We start from the raw sequence: 25,224 nt of genomic DNA, 5'->3' as shown, positions 1-25,224 counted from the left end.
GAGTATTTTAATATGTCATGTTACATGGTCATTAAACAAGATTTTGACGTGTATTCCTTAGAAAAAACTAAAAACACTGAAATTTTAATCTTTGTGCCTCACATAAAACTTTTCCTTCAGGGATTCCAGGGAAGGATATTTTATGTAACATGTGAATTGGTGAACTTACGCTATATGATCTTATAACTCACCAAATAATAATGATGTAATTGTTTAGTCTAAAAAATGACTTAGTGTTTTTTATTTATTTCTCACCAGTTTTACCAAACAATGGAAGAGAACATTCAAGAGTCCATTGGTTATGGTGGTTCACAAAATAACGTTCTTGAATCTCTGAGAACCCAATTCTGAGATGGTTAACCTTCTTAGAAAACACACATGGAGTCTGTCTGCTATTTCTTCACCTCACACAAACATTGGACTCATCATCATCTCTGTTTCTCCAGAGCAGAATTAGCTTAATAGCATTTCTCACAATTCTGACACTTTAAATCTGTTCTTGATTTTCTTAATAATTTTATAAGATACACCAAAGAATTCTTGAGTGCTTTCTAACAGTTGAAATGAATCAATTGTGTGTTGGGGATAAATGATGAGCAGGAACATATCTCAGTGCCATATTCCTCAGTTTACCCTGATTAATTCATTAATTTTGATTATTCTCGATATTAATGGGGGAAGATGTTTTAAAGAAGATATACATTAAGATTTATTGAAATAAAATATGCTAAAATTAAAACTTTCAATAAACCACCATTGTCATATTTCTTGTTTATAAAATACATTGCAAATTAATCCATTTTATCAACTAATAATGTCAACAGAGACAAGGAATTTTAGTTAAGTATGCCTAACATAAAATTTTAGTGTTTATCGTAGTTTAAAAAGATACATGAAGACTAAAATTATGAAAACAAATGGGCAGGGTAGATACACAGGGTCCAGCACAAATAATGCCCCTTTTTTATTACAAAATCTTCTATTACTGTGTATTCTGTAACAATACCATACTCAAGCACACCATATGACATTTTAGGTAAAATGTTCAAAGTAAAACTATAAATTATTACATCCATATTATTACCTTACCATCCACACTCAAGCAGGTCTTCTGAACCCTGTATACTACAAATCAGGCTTGCCAGCCTCACCTGTTTGAATGTTTTCACTTGACTCAGTGTTGGAGTCTCCTTTTCCCTTTCCCTCTCCCCTTCCCTCTGACTGTTCTATTTATCCTTTAGGCCCTAGCTCTCTGCTTTGGGCCTCACACCTTCTCAGAGTTTCTCAAGCACTTTAAATATGAATTTCAAAATGTTACAGTATTGTTTTGTACTGGTTAATGTTATTTCACCTGTGTTGGTTTTAGCCCTTAAGCTAGATTATACATTTCCTGATACAAGGCACTGTACCTGTCCTGCGGCACCCACTATGTAGCCAACTGTGTAGTCAGTGTTTAATAAATAAACACAAAAATGTATTTGTTTGCTTTTTATAACTTTAAACTTTTTATTATAAAGGTAATACAAATATAAACATTTTAGAAAATTATTTTTCTCTGTATATGTGTAGAGTATTTTTATATGGTATTTATCAACTATAATCCCATTACCCAAGACAACTCCTGTTCTTTTGGAGTAAAACCTTCCAGGCCTTGGCATATCAAAGTCTGAGAAATTCTGCAGCAAAGAAACCTTTTTAACTTGGCTTTAAGTTACTGTTTCCAAAATTCTTTGGTTAATAGACCATTTGCTAAGTAATATCTATTTGCTTCCAATAAAAAACACTTCAGCCCTGGCCAGTGTGGCTGAGTTGGTTGGAGTGTCATCCCGTAAACCGGAAGGTTCTGGGTTCAGTTCCTGGTCAGGGCACATGCCTAGGTTGCAGGTTCAGTCCCACTTGGGGCGTGTACGAGAGGCAACAGATCAGTGTTTCTCTCTCACATCACTGTTTTTCTCCCTCTCTCTCTTCTTTCCTTCTCCTCTCTCTCTAAAATCAATAAGCATGTCCTAGAGTAAGGGTAAAAAAGTAAAATAAGAAAAAACCCACTTTGGAAAATGCTGCCTTAGGAATATATTTAAAAGAACCTGTGGACTTTGTGCCACTTAAAAATAGGCAGCTTTCTAGGGTGAGTATATAGTAGCCTTGCAAATGAATTTGTCCCACCTTCAAAATACTGTAGAGCCTAGGAGCTCTTGAAGGGGAAAATATTAGGGTTTTTTTTGTTTTGGTGTTTGCTAGAGGTAAATTAGATTCTGAATTGAAGACTAGTGGCCTAATTTATATGAAGTCTTGTTATCCTAAAATGTGTATTTCTCATGTCGTTATTTTCCAGACCATGCAGGAAAAACTAGGTTTTATCATGTGGACATGTAACAGATCAACAGATTATTTAGCAAGAAATAAAGATGCTCTTCAGAGAGAATTGTAGACCTTACAGAATTTTGCAGTCACTTAAGCTCCTTTATTTTTAATATTGAAAAATGTTTTAAGTCCTTAAATTGCTTTACTGAGGCAACTGTGTGTAATGCATGCTATAACAAATTACTTACATTTCAAAAAGCAAATGTGGAATGGAAAGTTTTTTATTTGTATAGTTCCTTTTACCCTCCTTTTTAAACTTAGTGTTTAAAGAAATTTCTACGGAGGTTTTAGTGTGAAATGGTATTATTGAAAACATACTTAGCACAGAGAGGATATTGAATGCAACAAGTCTTTTCCGGGTAGAATGGAATCAAGTATTAGGGGTGCAACAGAGGTGACATTGAAGTGCTCAGCCTGAGTGATAGGATAAACTTCCCAAAGATTGTGCCTATCTGCTGTGTGGGGACATCCCATAAAGTCAACAATCTAGTAATTATTAGCATATTTGTCTCAGGCTATGTTTACAGGGCAGTAGCATTTTGGAAGCAAATCGATATGGTGAGTACTAATTAATTCCATATCATGAAGCAGAGAGACTATGAACTATAAGAATGTAAACTACACAGAAGTTGGGGATCCCACTAGAAGATGTAGTCCATAGTACTAATAAGTAGAAGAATCTGTAAATGGGCAAGTTATGGCATGTGCTGATGATGTGTAGGAGAGGTAAGGAGATCATGCAGTCACTGTGAGACAACTCAGTGACTGCATGGTGTTTGAAGTAAATTTGTATCTTTAAGGGAACCTGCTTAAACCAAGGAATAACCTTAGGTTAAAGAATGCTTGCAAACACTGTTCATTGAAATAAAATATGTGAAAATGTTTTATACAGTTATATTTTATGGCATTATTATAACATCTGTTACACTCAAAACCTATTTTTAATTTCCTGCTTATTAAGTTTCTCAGATGTTTTCAGTATGTGAAAATCTCTCCTTAAAAAACCACACCAAATAAGTCTAGTATAATTACATAATTATTACACAAAAGATACTCTAGCAGGTACAGGGAAGAGGCAGTAGTCCCTTACATGATAAATTATTAATAGAAAAATTCTATCAAAAACACCATGTTACCATCTCAAGAACAAATCTTATTTTACCAACATTTTTTGGGCTTAAAAATTTTTTTAGTCATAGCCATACATTTTGCTTTGAAAAAAGGAGCATGAATTCTCTAAACTTAAAACATATTTTTATGAGCTATTAGAATTAAGAATAACAGCATCTTATGATTTATAGCACATTTACAAAGTAAATGTCAACATCTATAATGAAAAGTGATTTAAATACTTATTTAAATTATATTGTACCTTTTTTTTTCTTGTTAATAACTATGCCATTTAGTGAATGTTTACTGAAAGAACTAAACTAAGCTTTAAGAAATGACCGATGTTGCATTCTGTTTTGTGTTTTGGTTAAAGTAGGTTACTGGTCATTTATTTGAAACGGTTATCTACTTGCTCAAGCTGACTTCTAATGGTACTCTAGGGCATTTATCACAATCTCATAAAAATGTGGATAGCTTTATCTCTTTCAGGAATTTCAGTCATTCTTTTGTCATTTCAGATTTATTAGTAATCCATGAAGAATATGATTCATTAGGTGTGGAAATCTTTGGTAAATTTATATTCATCACATTTTTATTATTTCTAAGGATTCCAGAAACCAAACACTCTAATTTTAGCATTTGCTTTGTAACAAATGAAAACCTTTCAAGAGCATATGGACAATATCACACATACAAAAAGTATATGGATAGTTCCCTTTGGATATGTGCATTTTATAGACCTCTAATAAGTTGGTTATCTTTCACTGTACTAAAAACTATACAGGCACCAAAGGAAATAGAAAATACAATTCTGGCCTCTATGAATAGGGGAAGGAAACTTCCCTTGGTAAAATACCAAGAAAACTATTCAAAGAAAGTGCACTCCTGCATGTATGCAGGAAGTAAATAATAAGTATCAACTATGTGCCTAGCTCTTGTTTTAGGAAGGTGGAAATTAGAGGGAGGAAAGCAGACAGAAATCCTAGTCTTCATGGAGCAAAACACAATATAAAAATGGATAATATGTTGGATGGTAATAAATGCCATGAAAAAAGTAAAGTAAGGAAAGGGGCTAGTTACTGTTTAGGGCCTTGCAGTTTCAAGGAGGGTGGCAGCAAAGGCTTAACAGAGTGGAAGTCCCTTAAATGAAGACCTGCCTAAGGAAGTCATTAGGATATCTGTGGAACAAGTAATCCAGGCAAAGGAACAACAAACAAATGCTTAAGACCTTTGGCTGGGAGAATGCTCAGCATGTTTAAGGAGAGCAAGGAATTGTAGTGGGGCTAAAGAGGAATGGAGGAAACTGAGGGAACCTCTTAAAAATAATTCAGACAAGCAATGATGGTCACTCACAATGTTGTGGTAGCAATAGAAATGGTAAGAAATAAGGATTTCCTGACGGTTTGATATGGGGTATGACAGAAAGGGGAAATCAAAATTTTTGATTTGCTAAATTCAGGGATAGGATTTCCACCAAGGTAGGGAATTCTGCAGGAGGAGTGGAATTTGGGGAGAAAGATTGGATCTGTGTTTTGGGCATGTTCGAGATACCTGTTAACCCATTTTTTGCCATGTATTATGTGCACTTTTTTTGCCCAGGTTTTTGAGGGGAAAATAAGGATGCACATTATACATGGGTATAATGACTACATGCCATAATAATCCCATGTATAACGTGCACAAAAACATGGTGCGTGTTATACATGGGAGCACATTATACACGGCAAAAAATGGTAGTCATTCAAGTGGAGATGTCAAGTTGGGTATGGCATTTTGTGGCATTTTGGGGAGAGGTTTGGCAGGAGGAACAAGTATGAGCAGGTGTGACATGTTGGGGAACTGTACTAGGAATTGAGAGTAAGAAAAGTCAGTAAAGGGAAGGCTTTAGGAAGGAAGATAAATTTTAAGCTGACCTTTGATCATTGGAAAGGAAAGAAAAGAGAATTCTAATTAGGGAAAATGTCCTAACATGTTACAGTATCATCTAGAAATAAATACGAATTTATTTATTTCTCTATCTTTTATTATTTTTTACTTAGAACTTTTATAGTGCATCATATAGTATTATGGAATAGTAGGTGCACAGGAAATGTTTGTTAACTAATAAATGAGAATAATATTGTTCAAAGTTTATTTCATTAACCAGTATTTAGTAAGTGAAACTTGGGTGTTTTTTATTCTAGATATTTTTATTATGCTAAAATATATATGACAAAAGGTTTACCATTTTAGCCATTTTTAAATGTACAGTTCAGTGGCACAAAGGGCATTCTGAAGGTTAGTTTTGTATGTAAAAACATTCTTTCTTTTACAAAAATCAGCATTGTTGCTCAGGGGCAAAAAGAATTTAGGCTGATTGGGCTTTACTCCTAAGAGCATAAAACAGTCTGCAAGCCTTAGAATTCTAAAAGAATATCACTTTTGTTTGAAAGATTTGGACAAGTAGAAAGACAAAAATGAAAATGAGTGCCTGACTTCTAAAACAGATTTTTCTTTTCTTGAAAACTGACTTTCCATTTAAATAAATGTCATTTTTAGTTTTGGGTTGCTATTTAAAATAACTTTAATGTGTCTAATTTACCTTTGATTACTGGTACCTCACACAGAAACCAAATGCTCAAATAGAGTTGTGGTATGTATCCAGAGCTTAAGGAGCTTTTCAAACATTAAGTATGCCCTGCATTATAATTTAGATGGCTTTCAAAGTATGCTTTTTGTTTTTAGTCTGAGTTTTGTAAATTATATTATAAATTATATCATGTAATTAATTTTGGATTTTGTAAATTATATGAAGGTGTGATTATCTATCTTTCGTGAGTTATAAACCTAGGAAATTCTATCTGTGTTGATGACAGTGCCTCTTTTTCTAGGGAACAAAGAAGGAAGAGATTGAAGGCGAAATAGAAGTGACTGGTTTAATTCAGCCTGCGGAAGTGTTTGCTCCCAAGAGCCTGGTGCTGGTATCCAGATTAGATTATCCAGAAATTTTTAGGGTAAAGAGCTCTTTGTTGTCAATATATATAAAACATTGTATTATTATATAAATCTGTTTTGAGCAAACCATTGTAACAGTTCTTTGTATTTCAAATATCCTTGTATTTAAATTAAATTGACTTAGGAATTCAATAAAATTAGTGTTAACAGCAGAAATGTTTCATGTTGGGTGAAATAAATACCCAAGTTCATGTGTAAGTTCATGTAACTATTTAAATTTTAAGAATGTAGTGTTTTTTTAAAGGCCCCATGTTTACAGATTCCAAAAATTTGTATATCTTAAAGAAATCATTGGCTTACTTGTAGCAAATGTAAAATACACTAGCACTGTAACAACTTTGGATGCTTTTACTCACCTTCTTTTGATGAGTCCAGGTTAAAGTAGATGAATATTCATGTTTTCAAATAGTTCCGATACTACCACTGCCAACATAGCTTTAAAAATATTGTTTACTTTGGGTATTTTGTTTTTTAGACACTCAGAATTTTCAAGTGTAAGGAAAAATTTTAATTTAGCTATAAATACATTTAAGCTTTGAAAGAAGAGGGCTTTTTTTTTTTTAAATTTCAGTTGCTACCTTTAGTGTTAGTATGTTGACCATGGTCCAAAATCACAGATCTACTTTGGAAAGTATAAACCATACCTAAAATCTTCTGAAGGATTTTGGAAATTAATACATAATTTCTGGCAAATTTTTTCATTTCATTGAGATATACATTTTTAAAAAATTAACTTGGTGTCAATATTTCAGTGACAATGAAGTGATTCCTAACAAATAATAAAATTTCATAATTACAGAATTTAATAAACTGAAAGATTTATAAAGATTGCATTTTGTCTTCCTTTTTTCCACCTACTTTCTTCTGAGCTTCAAGTGTTAATCATATCTTGTCTCTATTTTGTGATCTTTTGTAATAATTCACACAAGTTAAATTTTTATATAGAATATTCTGAATTTATAAGAGTTGCAAAACAAAATAAAATTTCTAAATGTTTATTTTGAGACCAAAAAGAAAACAGTTTTAAACCCTACACATTTGCTAGAGTGGTTTTCTCAGCACAGACACCTGTTTTACAAATTATAGATTTCTGCTTTTTATAAGCTCATCTCAAAAGCTCATTTAGAGCTTCTGGTTCTGGAGGAAAATTTAATAAACTTAACATTTGCTGCTTCAAATTTATTCCATGTCACTGTACAATATACTCTACTAGGTTCAAAGAGAAATTTTCCTAGGAGCAGATGTCACCACAACTTATTTTTAGTGCTTACTTTTTCCATGAAATAATGACATGCATCTTCCCTTTGCAGGCTTGCCTGGGTTTGATCTACACTGTGTATGTGGACAGTCTGAATGTCTCCTTGGAAAGCCTCATTGCAAACCTGTGTGCATGCCTTGTCCCAGCGGCTGGAGGGTCTCAGGTAAATAGAGTAAAAAGGCGGATGAAAGGGGCCTGTGCCTTTTATCCTCTTGTCCAGTTAATTTAATTTGTGAAGAAAAGGAAAAAAAAAGAATTCTTTAAATATTTTTGTTTTTAAGAGGATCTTAGTTAAGCAATGTCCCTATGGTCTGCCTTCTAGAGACCTAAGATTCCATTCTTTTCTTAGGTCATGAGGTTAATTTTAACACAGGGTTCACCTTTCACATAACGTAATTAGAAGTCATATTTTGTGTAACTTGAACTCCAGTTTACATTTTCTTGTAATACACTTTTTAAAGTCAAACTTTTTAAATGTTTTCTTTGTACCCCCCTTACTCTATATAGTTATGCTTTGTTTAATTAATGGTCAGAAATTTTTGAGTGGAAAAAATAGGCAGTAACATTAAGAAAACCCTCATAACAGTTTTTTGTAACCTTGTAATTATTTCTGAATAAATCCATTAATTTATTTCCCTGGATAACAGTAATTATATGTGGTCTTAAAACTCTTTTGTGCATGGAGTGTAGTCTTCAATAGAATAACTTAGTTTTCAAATTTGAAAGAAGAGGGTTTATTTTTCTTATTTCAGTTTGCTACCTTTAATAACAGTAATTTTGATCATTTTCCAAAATCACAGATCTTTGGAAAGTGTAACGTATATCTGAAAATTTCCCGAGGATTTTGCCATAGATTGAGCCTGAAATAGGAAATTAAGCTCTTCTACTGAAGTAAAACTTTCTCAGACTGGTCATGTTTTTTATCTTGTGTATGTCTTGAGATTTTCATATTTGTCTCTGAAGTAGAAAAATAAGAACATCAGCTCTATGACTTAATGTTTCTAAGGCATGATACCTAAAAAAAAAAAAAGACTTTTCCTCAAGCCCTAGAATCAATTAGTTGATCACTTACTTTGTTTATTCTTATGTAATATTGGTGAAGAGGATAGTCCTCTAAAAATTACATGATTTATCCTCAATCTGGCAAAGATTATTTACAATGAAATTGCCATCCTTTTTCCTTGCCCCTTGTCTTTTTAAGTGTCTTCATCTATTCCAGTGTCTTTTTTATTTTAAGTTTTTGCCCCTCATCCCCCCTTTTGCCTCCTGCACTCTCTTCCTTCACACTCCTACCTTGGCTCCAAAGAAAGAATTTGAAATGTGGGCTTGCTTGAAATTGGAACTAGGCTTTAAGTGGTGGAATTGTTTTATGGGCCATTATTTTAATGGGATTTTTGTTAATTTTATTTATTTTATTAACTTTATTTTATTTATTTATTTTGTTAACTTCTAATTACGTTCTAATTAAAAATTTTTATGGTGGCTACTAGAAATTTAAAAATTATTGTATGTAATAGTGTGGTTCATATTTTTTTTCCAGTTTTATTGAACTGTAATTAGCATATAAATGTTGACTTTAATATTTTATTGTTTTTCACATAAGTATGATTGTCAGTAATTTTTGTATTTCATTGTTAAATTTTCAGCTTTCAACTGCTGAATTTTCTTGTACCATATTCAGTTGGGTGCAAAGTCACTTGAATGTTTTGGATTACATTGTTGCCCTTTGCATCTGTTCATTGGATGTTAATATGGTCATCATCTGCTCCAAATCTGAATATCAAGGGGTTTTTTTAATCTTAAGAAAATGTCTGAAAAGAAATCTTTTATGTGTTTGTGCGTGTGTATGTTTTTCCCACGCTGCAGAAACTGTTTTCCTTGGGTGCGGGAGATCGGCAGCTGATCCAGACTCCTTTGCACGACAGCCTTCCTGTCACAGGCACGAGCGTGGCCCTCCTGTTCCAGCAGTTGGGTATGTCTTTTGTCCTATTTTCAGTGTCCTCTTGTGGAAGCCTACAAAACGAAATTTAGTTTAAGCTCATATCACCTGATGTGAATCCAGAAAATAAAAAGCAAACCATTAAATACTTGGTATATAAAATATATAATTACATGGGTAGTAGTCTTTGTTTTTTTTAATCTTTAACCCAGACCCCCATTGCCCTGGAGTCACTTAGACTGTTCAAAAGTAGACATATTTTCTTTGTGCTTTAAAAGATGAATAGGTAATATATTTTGCTTTTCCTTAGATAAATTCCTTTTGTAGAAATTTTGTCTAATGGAACTAAAAATCCTGTCCTTCTCATCCTACCAATGGCTAGAATGAAGAATTGCAGGGGGAGGCACTAGAAAGTGCTCCCTGTACACTGGATGGCTTGTCCTTCGTTTAAGGAGTAATACAACTTACCACTAACACTCTGCTTCTCCATAGAGTTCTTAGCTCCTTGCACAAATTTTGTTCCTTTCTCAGCTTTGTAACTCGCTACTTCTTTTCACTAGTGGCTCCATCTGTATTCTCTTGCTGCTATTTCAATCAGTCAAATGCAGAAAGCCTTAGAAGAGATTAAATATAAGTAGAGTTTTCTAGTATCCATATAAAGAAGGATTGTAATATCAGTCCCAGAGCAATAGTTCTTCTCCATTATATCCACCTCCATTCAATAGTTCAAACTCAAAACACTCCTTTCTTTCTCCCTGAAAGTTTCTACTTACTGAGTCATCTCAACTAAGTCCTAATTTAATTAAAGCCATTATTTAATGCATGTAATAGGTTTTATTTGGTGGTACTTATTCCTCTATAGAATATCTTGCTAATTAAATCCTCCCTCCACTCACTTTTGGAAGTAATTTTAGGGATTCAAGGACTACCTACAGCCTGTCCATGCTCCCTGCCAACCACTGACTTAACTGACTTTAGCCAAGCACTACTGAGCTGCATTTTTTTACTTTTTAAAGGGGCTGCATTCCTCACAGGGCTGTCCAACACACAGCCTATGGGCTACATACAGCCCAGGATGGCTGTGAATGTGGCCCAACACAAAATTGTAAATTTACTTAAAACCTTTTTTTTGCTCATCTGTTTTCATTAGTGTTTGTGTATTTAATGTGTGGCCCAAGACAACTCTTCTTTCTGTGTGGCCCAGAGACGCCAAAAGGTTGGACACCCCTGTAGGTCAGTCATAGCAGACTTACCTTGAAGAGGAATAGAAGGATGTGACAGATAATTTCACATTTTCAAATGCTGCCATTTATCTCATACTTAGTGAGTGCCTTATAAACCTCTCATGCTTTTGAGTTTTCATGTATGCACTAGAAGAATATTACCTTGAATACCAGTGAGAAAAACTGGTATAAAATATAAACTGATAAAACCTGGACCTCTCTTCCAGTAATGGTGGCCTATGTAATTCAGACTAACTCTCTTAACACTGACTGTTAGGAAAGCTGTACAAGTATAAACAACATCTGCTTGAAAGTATCAGAGACAATTCAAGAATTACCAAACCATGGTCTAAGAAAAGCATAAAAATAGAGAAGTAAGCCAGACATTTGGGACCAATTTTTCCCAGAGTACCTGTATTTTGGGAGAAATAACTTAAGAGCTGATCAGCATTATTGATATCGCATGGGGAAAGGAAAGTTTGACTTCAGGTTTTACCTGTGGAGATTTCTTTTATTAAGCTCTCATGCTTTGAGTTGGGATCATAAAGGACAAACCTAGTAGGGGTAGATAAATTGCAAATGAACAGTCCCCATGAAGAACTGATGTACAGCTGGAAGTCATTTCAGTTCCCTGAAATGAGTTAAGGTGATTCTTGATGCTATTGTCTCCAGACATATAGAAGAAATAAAAGTAAATTTTCTCTGGAACAAGATAACTGCATTCTAGGCCTTAAGTATGCCTATAAATTTATACATACATATGAGGTCTGTCCAGAAAAAGTCTAGCCATTGTTAATATAATGAAAACAGTTTGCACAACATCAGTGTAACCTGGTAGCCAAGGAGAATGGACTGGAACACGCATGTGTGAACAATGATAACTTCACTGTACTAGTCAGTGGGGGCAGTAGATGTCGTTGAGTGAGCATGTGTACTGTGTGGTTGTGGCATTCAGAATGACACTGCAGCTATTTGGATGATTCAGAGGCCATAGCTATGGGCAACTGCTGATTGGCAGCTTCATCATGACAGCATGCCCATTCATGCATCATGTCTTGTGCAGAGTTTTTTGTGAAACATAAAATTATCCAGGTGGCTCAGCGCCCCCTACAATGCAGTTTGGTGCCCTGCAACTTCTGCCTTTTCCCAATACTAAAATTACTTTTGAAAGGGAAGAGATTTCAGACCATTGATGAGATTCAGAAAAATACATCGGGGCAACTGATGGCAATTGAGAGAACTGTATGAGGCCCCAAGGTTCCTCCTACTTTGAAGGGGACTGAGACATCATTGTCCTTTGTCCAGTGTTTCTTGTGTCTTCTTAAAAAATGTCTCTACTTTTCATATTACATTACTGTGTACTTTCTGGACAGACCTCACTATAAATATATACATACGTATGTATAAATATATTCATATATTTGACCAGTACTCAGTCAAAAATAACCAGAAACATGAGGACTAAACCTATATGAGTGAAATACAAAAGAACCATAGACAACATAAAAGACTCACTCTATCCGGAAAGTACTTAGCAGATTTAGATACTAAAATAACTATGCTTAAAATAGTGAAGATGATAGCCCTGGCTGGGTAGCTCAGTTGATTAGAGTGGAGGCTACACCAAAGGCTGCAGTTCGATCCCTAGTCACAGCACATACCTAGGTTGCAGGTTCATTCCATGGTCAAGGCACAAAAGGGAGTCAGTCAATTGATGCTTGTTTCTCTCTGTCTCTCTCTCCCCACCCCTCACTCCCTCCCTTTCTCTTTCTCTAAAAAAAAAAAAAAAGATATTCTCAGGTGGGGGAGAAAAACAGTCAAGAATAAGAATTTGGAGAGTAACATTAGCAAAATCACAGAATAGGAAGTCCCAGTCCTTGTTCTCCCACAGGAACATTGATTTAATAATGATATACTGGCCAAAATACCTTCATGAGAATTCCAGAACTCCAGTTAGAAAGTCATAGTAGCCCAGATGATCACAAAGCCCGGATGATCACATCTTGAAATGGGTGAGGAGAGCAATTTCACTTCACCAGGTCAGCCTCTCCCCCAAGCCAGCACAGCTCAGTGCTGGGACAGAGCACCCCAGCGTGCAGCTTCTCCTTGGGGAGGAGAGAAAGAGTGGAGTTTGTGTCTACAGTTGTGACTATATAGAGGCCTGCCCTGCCCAATGGACTAGTTGCTGTCCCGCCTCATTTAGACTACTGAGAAAACCAGCATAGTTTGGGTACCTGAGGACCAGTAAGAACAAAGAGGATTGAGGGTGGCTTTCTGCAACCATTATTGCCTGGAGAGAAGTTGCACAACTTGAGGCCTGTCACTGAAGAAGGAGGAGGAGCTCTCTAGCCTTCCAGCTGTTCGGGGGGCTGCCTGAATACTGCAGAGAGGTAGAAAAATTGGAGCTTTCATTCACTCCTGATGAGAATGTGAATGGAACACAGTTTGACTTTTTTTTAAAGTTAAATAAACCAAATAATCTAGTCAATCCACTCCTAGGCATTTACCTAAGGGAAATGATGGCATTGTCCACAGAAATATTTATAAGTGAATGTTCATACCCATATTTTTAACAATAGTAAAAAAATTAGGGATAAGATCAGTGCCCATCAATGGTTATGGATAATGGTGATGATAATGGATAAATAATATGTGGTATATTCATACAATGGAAGGCTACTAAGCAATATAAAGAAATGAATTACTGATATGTGCTGTAGCATATATTAATCTGAAAATAATTATGTTTAATGAAAAAAGCCAAATCAGGCAATGCATAATATATGATTTGGTTTCTAGAGAGTTCTAGAAAATCCATTCTGATCTATGGTGACAGAAACCGATCACTGGTTGCCTTGGGGATGGGAAGAGAGGGATTCCCAAGGGACACAAGGAAACTGGGATGTTTGTGTTCATTATCTTAATTGTGATGACAGTTTCACAGGTATATACATATTCATATGTCAGATATATCAAATTCTATTAGTGAATTGAAAACATGCCCACATAAAAGCTTACACATGAATGTTTATAACAGCATTACCCATGATAAACAAAAAATGGACACAACTCAAATAGCTGTCAGGTCATGACTGGGTAAACAAACTGTGGTATACCCACTCAGTGGTATTGTTCACTCATACACAGGAGCGAGCGTTGACACATGTGACAGCATGGATGAGTCTTGAAAACAAATGCGAAGTGAAAGAAGCCAGACACAAAAGGACACATATTGTATGATCCCATTTATATGAAATGTCTAAATAGGCAAATCCACAGTCCCAGAAAGCAGGTTAGTGGTTGCCATGAGCTAGGGGTAAAGGGGCAATAGAAAGTGATTGCTAATACTATGGGGTTTCTCTTCAGGTTATGAATTGTTTTGGAGTTAGACACTGGTGGTAGTTTTTCATGCGACTATATTACAAACCACTGACTTGTATACTTTAAAATTGTGAATGTTATGATATGTGAATTATATCTCAATAAAGAAAAACTATTAGGGCCTTGTCAAAAGAGCTCAGAAGCCATCTTGAAAAGGATTGCAACTGATCTAAGATGGTACAGTTTCAGCCTCAAAAATGATATTAATTGCAGTTGGTTGAAACCTGGAAAATATTTTAAAATCCATGAATTGATAATAATAATTAAGATTGAAATATTGTTATTCCAGCCCTGATCAGTGTGGCTCAGTTGATTGGGCATCATCCTGCAAAGTGAAATGTTGCTGGTTTGATTCCTGGGCATGGCCTATGCCTGGGTTATGGGCCAGGTCCCCAGCTGTGGCATGTGCAAGAGGCAGCTCATCTATGTTTCTTTCTCTGTCTCTCTCCCTCTCTTCCCCTCACTCTAAAAATGAATAAATAAAATCTTTTAAAAATATTGTTATTCTAGAATATGTCAGGGAACCAATTTGTTATCTTGAAAACTTAATCAGTAAAGGAAGTGAATCAAGCATTTATTCTGCCTGTATATGAACTATATAGTACAGGGTAACCCAACAGTAGTTGAGAATTGCTTCTTTCTAAAAGTATTCTATCAGTAAATGAAAGTTATAGAGATAGAACATCATCATGTTACATTCATTCCTCAGTGAATGAAGACCCAAGCCTTGCCAAACATCACTTGTTGTTTGACCTGGCCAGTATGGCTCAGTGGGCTGGGTGTCGTCCCACAAAGTGTAAGATTACCGGGTCAATTCCCAGTCAGGGCGCATGCCTGGGTTGCAGGTTTAGTTCCTGGACGGGGCATGTGCAGGAAGCAACCTGTTGATGTTTCTCTTTCATATCGAAATGTTTTTCTCCATCTTTTTTCCCTTCTCTCTAAAAATCAATAAATAAAATCTTTTTAAAAAATTACCTGTAGCTTTTACCAGAAGGATTAAATCTGCATCTGATCATAGAAAGTGCAGAAGATAAGGGAACACATTAAACTGCACTGAGAGACTGCACTTGTCAAAATCCAGGCTCTCAGAAACTATGGGTAACATGTTCCAGATTCTTTAACAAATAAATTATAAGGAAAGGAAAAAATGGAGGCGGAAGCTCTAGATGAAGAGATTTAAAACACATCTCATTTTTAACAGAATGAGATAGAACTGTATGTCTGGATATGCATATTTGGGCAAGAAAACTGTCTGTAGGAAAAATCAAGAAAATGGTTACTAGAGTAGAGCCAGGGTAGCGGTCACCGCGGCAGCAGAGAGGTGGTTGTGATTGGGGCACACGGAAGGGGCTTCTAAGGTTGCTGGCAAGGTTCTTCTTGATATGTTTTGTTTATAACTTATTTGTGGAGCCTTGCAGTTGATTTGTTTGGTTTTCTATTATTTGTGTGTGGGGAGTAGTTTTTGCAGCTTTTTAACTTTCTTTTAATTTTAATTGTTGTTCAAGTACAGTTTTCTGCCTTTTACTCCCATCCCAGCCCACCCCCCAGCCCTTCCCACGTCCCTCCCATTTCCACCCCCCCTTGTTATTGTCCATGTGTCCTATATACTTGTATTATTTGTGTTTTATCTTGTGACAAATATATTTTTAAAAGTTGTAAAACTATATGTATAATCTTAGTTTTTAAATGTGATGCTTGAACAAATTAGAGATTCTATTCTTCTCAAATAACAAAAAGTCTAGAAGGTTGATAAAATATTGATTCCTAGATATCCCACTGATCGTTTGGAAATTCTGCCTTATGATTTTTCCCCATCTATTAATAGGAGGTTTTCTCTTACTAGACTGTGAGCTTCAATAACTGACTTCATGATAGGAGAATAATAAAAGAATAATTAGAACTTTTTCTTTGTGTCCTGTATATCTGGCATAATGCCGTGGCCACAAAAGGCATCAATGTTTGTTGAACAAATGAATGAATGTGCTAGCCATGAAGAGAATAGCAGATGTATTTCATTAGGAGATATTCTGTGAATGGATTAAGTGTGTCAGAACACATGATGATTAGTCATTTGAGGATCAAATTTCATTATTTTTACTCTCAAGTATTTTGAGCTTTATTATCTTTTGCTTACATATTTAAAAGTTACTTTTTTGGGGAAACAATAAGGAAAAGATAAGAAAGGAAGGAGAAAGAAAGAGGCCTCTAAAACAGCGCCGTATGCAGAGTGGTAGTTTCTAGAGCATGAGGTACTGATAACTGTGTCTAAAGGCATGTTCTTATCACCAGTCATTTCGTTTGGACTGTTGTGGAAAGCCAGTATTAGACCATTATCAGAGTTCACTACCTGCGTTGGGGGTGGGATGGTGGTGGTGGATTTTACAAAGCACAGACAGGAAGCAGATAAAGACTGTAAGATTCTTTGGTAAACTTGACTAGTTTTCCTGTGAAAGTCTAAATTTAATGATAACATTTTCTTGTTTCTTCTCTCCCAGGATTGTACGATAATAAATTTGTTTCCCATAGTTTGAGAGTTCTCTGTGTTTGCCTGAAATTATTACGTGGACTTCCACCACCACCCACCTCATTCCCCATAATTTCCTTAATTACTTTAATTTCTTATTTGCCATCTTTTTTTCCCTTGCTTCTTGTTTTAGCTTATGTGAACTAAGTTTATTTACACTTAGTGCTTTAACATTTGTGCTTTAAGTGTAGAAAACTGTAGTTTTTTATGTTAATAAGATTGTATTCACAGGAACTGATGTTTATAGCCCCTCTGATTTTTCAGTTACTCCATAGCTGTTTAACTCAGGTGTCTCTCCTTGATCCAGATAATTTTGTGAAATTCTCATGACATCTTTTGTCATACCTATTTACTTATAATTTGGATTTTCATGGCAAACAAACTAGCTTTATAATACTTATTCTCAGTTTTATAGTATATTATTTATTAGACATTTTAAAGTCAAAGATTAAAATGATCTTCAGCCTTTGGCTACCATCACTCTGTTTTTATAATTAAACAACTTTAGTCTTATATTTTCTGTGTTTATACTTTTTTCCAGCTTTACTGATCAGATATTATTGACATATAACATGTAGGTTTAAGGTTTACAATGTGATGCACATATGTGTTGCACAATGATTACTGCAGTGAGGTTAGTTAAGGTTAGTTAAACCTCCATCCCTCACATAGGTATCATTGGTGTGTGTGCACTTATAACAATAAGACCTACTCTCTCAAGGACTTTCAAGTGTCTAGCACAGTATCATTAGTCATAGTCACCGTGCTATACATAAGATCCCCAGAATGTATTCATCTTCTACCTGGAATGTGTACCGTCTGACCAATGTTAGTGCATTTCCGCTAACCTTTAACACTTGGCGACAAGTATTCAACTCTCTATTTCTGTGAGTTCACTTCTTTTAGATTCCCCAAATAAATGAGAACATAAATTACTTGTTTTAGTCTGCCTGTTTTACTTAGCATAATACTTTCATGTTTTCTCTATGTTGTCACAAAAGGCAGGGTTTCAATGTTTTGGCGGAATAATGTTTCATTGTTTTATACATAACACATTTTCTTTATACATTCATCCACTGATGGACATGTACTTTGTTTCTGTGTCTTGGCTGTTGATACCTCTTTGAGACACTGCTTTAGTTAATCTGTGAAAATAGGGATCTTGTTTTTTTCATTACTGTATTATGGTGCCTGGAGCATAGTAGGTACTCAACAAACATTGATCCAGTGTCTGGGAAATCTCCTTTTTTGTGCCTTGTTTAAAGCCATGACCATAACTATTTTGCTTTCTGCATTGTGGATTGACCAGAAAGAACTATAATAAATTGTTTAAGTCTCCTGAAATATATGTCTTTATATGATGGCCTTAATTTAAATAATTTTTCCCATTTGAAAGCTGAGACATAGTATTCTATTTGTATAGTATATCATTATTATTCAGAGAAGGGGAAGATTCTACAGAAAAGTTTTCAGTGTTGTTCTTTCAACACAGGAAACAAATAATTTGTTAATGTTTGATGTCATGAATTTAGCCCTAAAGAAAGGTTAAAATCAGGAAGTAATTTTTCAGAATGTTTCACTATTTTAATAATCAACAGGATGTGTTTATACCATTGTACTAAAGTCAGTAGTAATTATCACTGGAATGTTTGTTTTTCATATTGTCTTCCCTACTGTTATTGTGCAGCTTTGGATGGATTCTGGCTACTGAAGACTAGGGAACAATTCAAGGTTATGTAGAAAACTGATTTTCACTTGTAGTTAAAAGAAATTGGATTTATAATTATCTATGTCACTGTGAACACAGCAACAAGCATTGCTAGTTAGGAATAAAAACATTAATGTAATTTCCTAAAATATTTGACATGTGGGTTATAACATAGGTAAATTAGGCATGGGTACATTATTTTGTATTACACTATATAGTCTTTCTGGATAATGAAAACCTTACCCTTTAAGCACTAGAACATTGTCCCTAACTTATTTCTACTGTATGAGACATAAATCCTGTCTTAGTACGTTTAATAAAGTATTCCTCCTTAATATCATAAACTAGTTATTTTAAATAATGTAAATAGAATAGAGAGCCTTACAAATGTGTCCTTCCTCACAATTTATCTGATAGTAAATGATGCTGTGAAGTTCATTTTCTCTGGATCACCAGAATAGATTATCTTTTTTTGTGGGGAATCATAAAGGATTTGGGTAGGAGTAGGGAGGGGAAAGTTCTTCCCCGGGGTCTTTAGGAAGACATCCCAGCCTCCTTCTCTTGGTGTACTATTCTTCGTGAGCGGCCCTCGGCAAAGCTACTTGTAGGTCTCTTAGTGCCTTTTCCTCCCTCAGTCCTGTATTTCCATGCACACAGTCTTCTGTCAGCTCTGAAAGCTTTACTGCTCTCGTCTCCATAAGTAACTTCTGCTGATCCTTCAAAATCAAACCAGAGGCTCAGTTCTTTGACACAGGCTCAGTGTAATCACAGGGGAGCTTAAACGGAGGCAAGGGAGTCAGTGTCCAAGCAATGCACTCTCCCATCATGTAAGGGAGACAGACTCCACTGGCCTTTGCAGCCTTGACGATGGAAGGGAGCCATGAGCAGAGGAGTATGGGCAGTTGCTAGAAGTTCAAAAACCCGAGCAGAGGAATTCTGACCTCCAGAACTTTAAGGTAGTTGCCTAGGCAACTACTAATGTACTTTCTGTCTTTATGCATTTGCCTTTTCTGGACATTTCATATAAATGGAGTCACACAATATATGTTCCTTCATGTCTGGCTTCTTTTACTGAGCACAATATACAGGTTGGGGCAAAAGCAGGTTTACAGTTTTTGCCCCACTCTGTATTTCTGTTGTTTTAATTCATCACATTCGTGGTAATTTGTTATAGAAGCCATTGGAAACTAATGCAGCCACAGACTTTTAAATATATAAATTTTAAAATTCTTTTGTGCTTGCTTCAGTAGCACACATACTAAAATTTTAAAATTCGTTGACTCACAAGAGGCTGCTAAATTGGTGCAAAGAGTCCTCAAGTATATATTGCCTACCCTCTCCCAACAATATTATTTTATATAAGCATGGCACATCATAACAACCAGTAAATTGATATTGGCACAAGAATAGTAATTTGGGGAAGGAGTGACATTTCTCTGAATAGACATTGTTATGTAGTTTTGACTTCTCAGAGTATGTTTAGGTCTTCTTCAAAAAATATTAGATCAATCATGATGAGACGGAACAAAAAAGACAATCTTAAAACTGAAAGCATATAGAAATAAGCTCCACTGTCTTTCAAAGAATAACATAATGACATTGAAGTGGAAAAACTAACCAAAGTAACTTAAGAACACAGTATTCGACTACAAGATATAGGAATTTAGAACCATAATTGAGTAGGTTCAAAACAGACAGGGTGTGTTAAGAACAGAGTAGGCAATAGAGAAGCCAAAGAACTTACATGCGTGACGCATGGACGTGAACTAAGGGAAGATTGTGGGAGGGAAGGAAGAAACTGGGTGGAGGGAGGCAAAGGGGGGAAAAATCCAGACAACTGTAATAGCATAATCAATAAAATACACTTTTAAAAAAAGAATACAGTGTTTGTCTATATAACCTCAGTACTGGAAAGGTTTGAGGAGAGAATTATAAACAAATTGTGAATTCCTTTTTAATTGGTGATATTTAGAGTTAGAGTGGCTGAACAAATTCTGTAACTTTTTAATGTAATATAAGAGTCAGCAAATGAGTAAACAATGCTTGTTATTCAGAGCCAGGGTTCTCATTGGAAGAAGGGACATACAAATATGTATTGGAGTCAGTGGGGAGACCCTGTGGAAATGGATTGGAATCGAAAGTAATGGTGTGGATCATGATTTCTCACAGTGTGTGTGTGTGTGTGTGTGTGTACACATGCATGCATTTGTCCACGTGTGTTCATGTATGTGCATGTATATATTATGTCATGCATATATTTCCTAACTCTATCTGGAGAAGTGGTTCAGAAATAAAAACACCCCAGTAGAGATGATCTAACATTTATTCTCATACCCAGAATCTCGCTCTTTAATACCATTCTTCCCAGAGAGGAACTAGGACTCCTTAGTGTGATGGCTGGCTTTTGGTCAGGGACAGGGTAGGTACAATAGAAGTCTGGATTATTTTGTTAAGCCAGAAAATAAGAAAGAACTTTAAAAAAGGGTTCATGTCATAAGGACACAGAAACTAGGTTAAAGGGGTGCCCACTGTCTAAATGTAGGACTTGTTTAGCACAAAAATAATTAAAGGCAGTACCGGCTTATATAGTGTTGGGATTTTTAAAAAAAGGAATCCATGAGTTCATACTGATAAGGGATAAGCTTATAAATAAACAAGTCAGTGAAGGACAAATGAGGGCTCTGCTGCATGTTGAGTGCTGACCAGTGAATATGGAGAAGTACTGGACTTGGAAAGTCATTTGGTAGCTCGTCATCACAGTAAAGACTGACTCAGACAGTAATTGTCAATGCAGGCATACCTCAGGGATTTTGCAGGTTGGGTCTCAGACCACCACAATAAAGTGAATATCACAATGAAGCAAGACACACAAATTATTTGGTTTCCCAGTGCATATAAATGTTATGTTTATACTACACTGTAGTCTGTTAAGTATGCAATGGTATTATGTCTGAAAAAGCAACATACATGCCTTAATTTAAAAATATATACTTTTTTTGCTAAAAATGCTAACCATCATCTGAGCCTTCAGTGAGTCAGAAGAAACTTTTTGCTGATAAAGGGTCTGCCTTGATGTTGACAGTGGCTGACTGGTCAGGGGGTGGCTGCTGAAGGCTGAGTTGGCTGTGGAATTCCTTAAAATAATACCACAGTAGTTTCCCACATCAGTTGTCTCTTTCACAGACGATTTCTCCATAGCATGTGATGCTGTTTGATAGCATTCTACCCGCAGTAGAACTTCTTTCAAAATTGGAGTCAATCCTCTCAGTCCCTGCCACTGCTTTATCGACTAAGTTTATGTGACACTCTAGATCCTTTGTTGTCATTTCAACAGTCTTCACCAGGAGTAAATTTCGTATCAAGAAACCACTTTCTTTGCTCATCCATAACAAGCATCTGTTCATCCATTCAAGTTTTATCATGAGACTGCAGCATTTCAGTCACATCTTCAAGCTCCACTTCTGATTCTACTTGTCTTGCTATTTCCACCACATCTGCAGTTACTTCCTCCACTGAAGTCTTGAACCTCTCACCCACCCACCCAAAATCACGAGAGTTGGATTCAACTTCTTCCAAAGTCCTGTTAATCTTGATATTTGGACCTCTTTCCTGAATGTTCTTAATGACATCTAGAATGATTAATCCTTTTCAGAAAGTTTTCAATTTACTTTGCCCAGATCCACCAGAGGAATCAGTATCTATGGCAGCTATTGCTTTATGAAATATATTTCTTTAATATAAAACCTGAAAGTTGAAATTCCTCTTATGTCCCTGGGCTGCAGAATGTATATTGTGTTAGCAGGCATAAAAACAATATTAATCCATATATCTCCCATCAGAGCTCTTTGGTGACTTGCTACATTGTCACTGAGCAGTGATATTTTAAAAGGAATATTTATTTCTGAGCAGTAAGTCTCAATAGTGGGCACAAAATATTCAGTAGACAATGTTGTAAACAGATATGCTGTCATCCAGGCTTTATTATTCCATTTTTAGAGCACAAGCAAAGTAGATTTAGCGTAATTCTTAAGGTCTCTGGGATTTTCTGGAATGATAAATGAGCATTGGCTCCAACTTAAAGTCACCAGCTGCATTAGCCCATAACAAGAGAGTCAACCTGTCTCTTGAAGCTTTGAAGCCAGGCATTGACTCCTCTCTAGCATGAGAGTCCTAGATGGTGTCTTTTCCCGATATCAGGGTGCTTTTTCTGCATGGTAGATGTGTTGTTTAGTGTAGCCACTTCATTAATTGTCTTAGCTAGGTCTGGATAGCTTGCTGCAGCTTCCACATCAGCACTTACTACTTCACCTTGCACTGTTATGTTCTGGAGATGGCTTCTTTCCTTAACCCTCATGAACAAACCTCTGCTAGCTTAAAACTGCTCTGCAGCTTCCTCACCTCTCTCAGCCTTCATCAAGTTGAAAAGAGTTAGGACCTTGCTCAGGGTTAGGCTTTGGTTTAAGGGAATGTTGTGGCTGGTTTTGTTTTCTAATCATTTCTGTATTCATTGGAGTAGCACTTTTAATTTCCATCAAGAGCTTTTCCTTTGTATTCACAACCTGGCTAATTGGTTCAGACGGCCTCATTTACCGCCTATCTCTGCCTTTGACATGTTTTCCTCACTAAGCTACATCATTTCTACCTTTTGATTTAAAGTGAGGGATGTGAAACTTTTCCTTTTGCTTGGACATTTAGAGGCCATTATAGGGTTATTAAATTAATTGGTCTAATTTCAGAATTGTTGAGCCTCAGGAATTAGGGAGGCCCAAGGAGAGGGAGAGAGACAGGGGAACAGCCAGCAGGTGGAGCAATCAGAACACACACAACATTAATCGATTAAATATTCCCTCTTGTACGGGCATGGCTCGTGGTGCCCCAAAACAATTACAGCAGTAACACCGAAGGTCACTGATCATAGATAGATCACCATAACATAATAATGAAAAAGTAGGAAATATTGCAAGAATTATCAATATGTGACAGAAAGACATGAAGTGAGCAAATGGTGTTAGAAAAATGGCACCAATAGGCTTGCTCGATGCAGAGTTGCCACAAACCTTTAATTTGTAAAAAATGAAATATCTGCCAAGTATAATAAAATAAAGTCCAATAAAACGAGGTATACCTATAATTGGCAAGGAACAAGATATTGACATACCCCAAAGTGTCCAACTATAGATTGTTTGTTGGAAGGAAGAATATCTACTGTACTTTGGAGAACTTAGACAGCATTGAAAAAAGTTTATATGAAAAAAGTTGACATCACCAAAGACAATACTTTCAGTTATGGCAGTATGAAGAGTTCAGCAAATTCTTCCCCCACCCCCCAAAACAGTATAAACCTATACAAAAAATCATTGACTATAGCTGTTATAGGACTCTGGAAATTGACCAGAAGCAAATATACTCAGAAGCATTTTTTATGCTAGAGTTTTGGAGGATAGCAGTGGAAGTCTGCAGTATTCTTAGCTGGGCCTGCTCCCATCTCCCCCATCCCCCAGTTCTGTCGGTGAGAATGGTAGTTCTACTGGGGCAGGGGTGGCTGTAAAGCTGGCAGCTTTGCTGCCAAATGGGATGGAAAGCTTAAAACCACAACATGATTGTCAATAAAAATAGTATTGATCCCAGGAGGAAATGAAAGAGAAGAAACTCTTAATTCTACTTGTTGAAGTTACCATCAGCAAGTAGATGGTAACTTCAACAAGCAGAGGCTACTGGCAGACTAGCCAGAAATTTAACAGAGGCACAGAGAGGTACATGAGACTCTCCACCAAGTTGGCAATATAGGAGGCTCCTGAATTTTACTCCTCTCGCGGACGAACCTAATGTACAGCCACGGAGCAATTCCCTCTGGTAGACATCCAGAAACTATTGGAGCAACTCCTACACACTGGACTTATGAGGAAATACCCACACAGAAATGTGTAGGAAAGAATGAGATACATTCTCACTGTAAACCCCACTCTCGGCATAATACCATGGAGAGGGAAGTTGGCTTCTCCCTGAAGAGCTAATTAATTGGGTTTGGGCCACACATCTTACATTCCAGTTTTTAGGTTCCCACTCAAGGGACAGTTTCCCAAAAGTTTTAGCTGTGGAAGCCAACCAAGCTTGCATTCAAAAGGCCCACAGGACTAAAGAAAACAAAGAAGCAGTTCTTAATGGACTTGTGAGCACTGACTATGTCTGTCACCCTGGGGCTCAGTGCAGAGGAAGCAGGCAAAAACACCCATGTCCCAGTGTTTCCCTGATAGGGGCTTGACTATACAAGTAGCTGCCTGAGGGTCAAGCTTCTAACCAGCACCTATTTCTGTGCTGACTGCTCTACTCAGCAGAGCCTAAGAGAAAAGATTTACTTCAGTTTTCAGGACACACATAGACTGAAGGTAAAGGTATGTAAAAATATATTCCATGCAAATGGAAATGAAAAGGAATCACCTGTAGCTATACGAACTGACTTCAGATGTAATAGACTGTAAGCCAAAATACTGTCATAAGAGACAAAGGTCATTATATAACGATAAAGTAGTCAACTCATTCAGAGGATATAACAGTTGTAAATGTTTATGCACCCAATTTCAGAGTACTTAAATATATAAAGCAAATATCAACAGATAAGAAGGGGGAAATAGCAGCATAATAATAGTAGCTAATGCAATGCATTCATTACTCATGTGTTTGTAGTGATGCTGGTGTGAACAAACCTGCACTAACAGCCATATAAAA

At 36.1% G+C, this 25,224-nt stretch overlaps 1 protein-coding gene across 2 annotated transcripts in view; it reads left to right on the top strand.

Moving 5' to 3' along the window:
* The window catches only part of SBF2 (SET binding factor 2), a 432,668-nt gene that overhangs the window by 219,956 nt on the left and 187,488 nt on the right, over positions 1–25,224 (top strand). For both annotated transcript variants that reach the window (XM_028514405.2, XM_036029007.1), the window contains exons 4-6: positions 6,342–6,464; positions 7,776–7,886; positions 9,590–9,695. In XM_028514405.2, the coding sequence (XP_028370206.1) occupies positions 6,342–6,464; positions 7,776–7,886; positions 9,590–9,695 (340 nt within the window). The remainder of the gene's footprint in view (positions 1–6,341; positions 6,465–7,775; positions 7,887–9,589; positions 9,696–25,224) is intronic.

The sequence above is a fragment of the Phyllostomus discolor genome, chromosome 6 (genome assembly GCF_004126475.2).
Source record: "Phyllostomus discolor isolate MPI-MPIP mPhyDis1 chromosome 6, mPhyDis1.pri.v3, whole genome shotgun sequence".
Classification (NCBI taxonomy): Eukaryota; Metazoa; Chordata; class Mammalia; order Chiroptera; family Phyllostomidae; genus Phyllostomus; species Phyllostomus discolor.
Note: the sequence above shows the minus strand (reverse complement) of the source record. Positions and strands in the feature narration are given on the sequence as shown.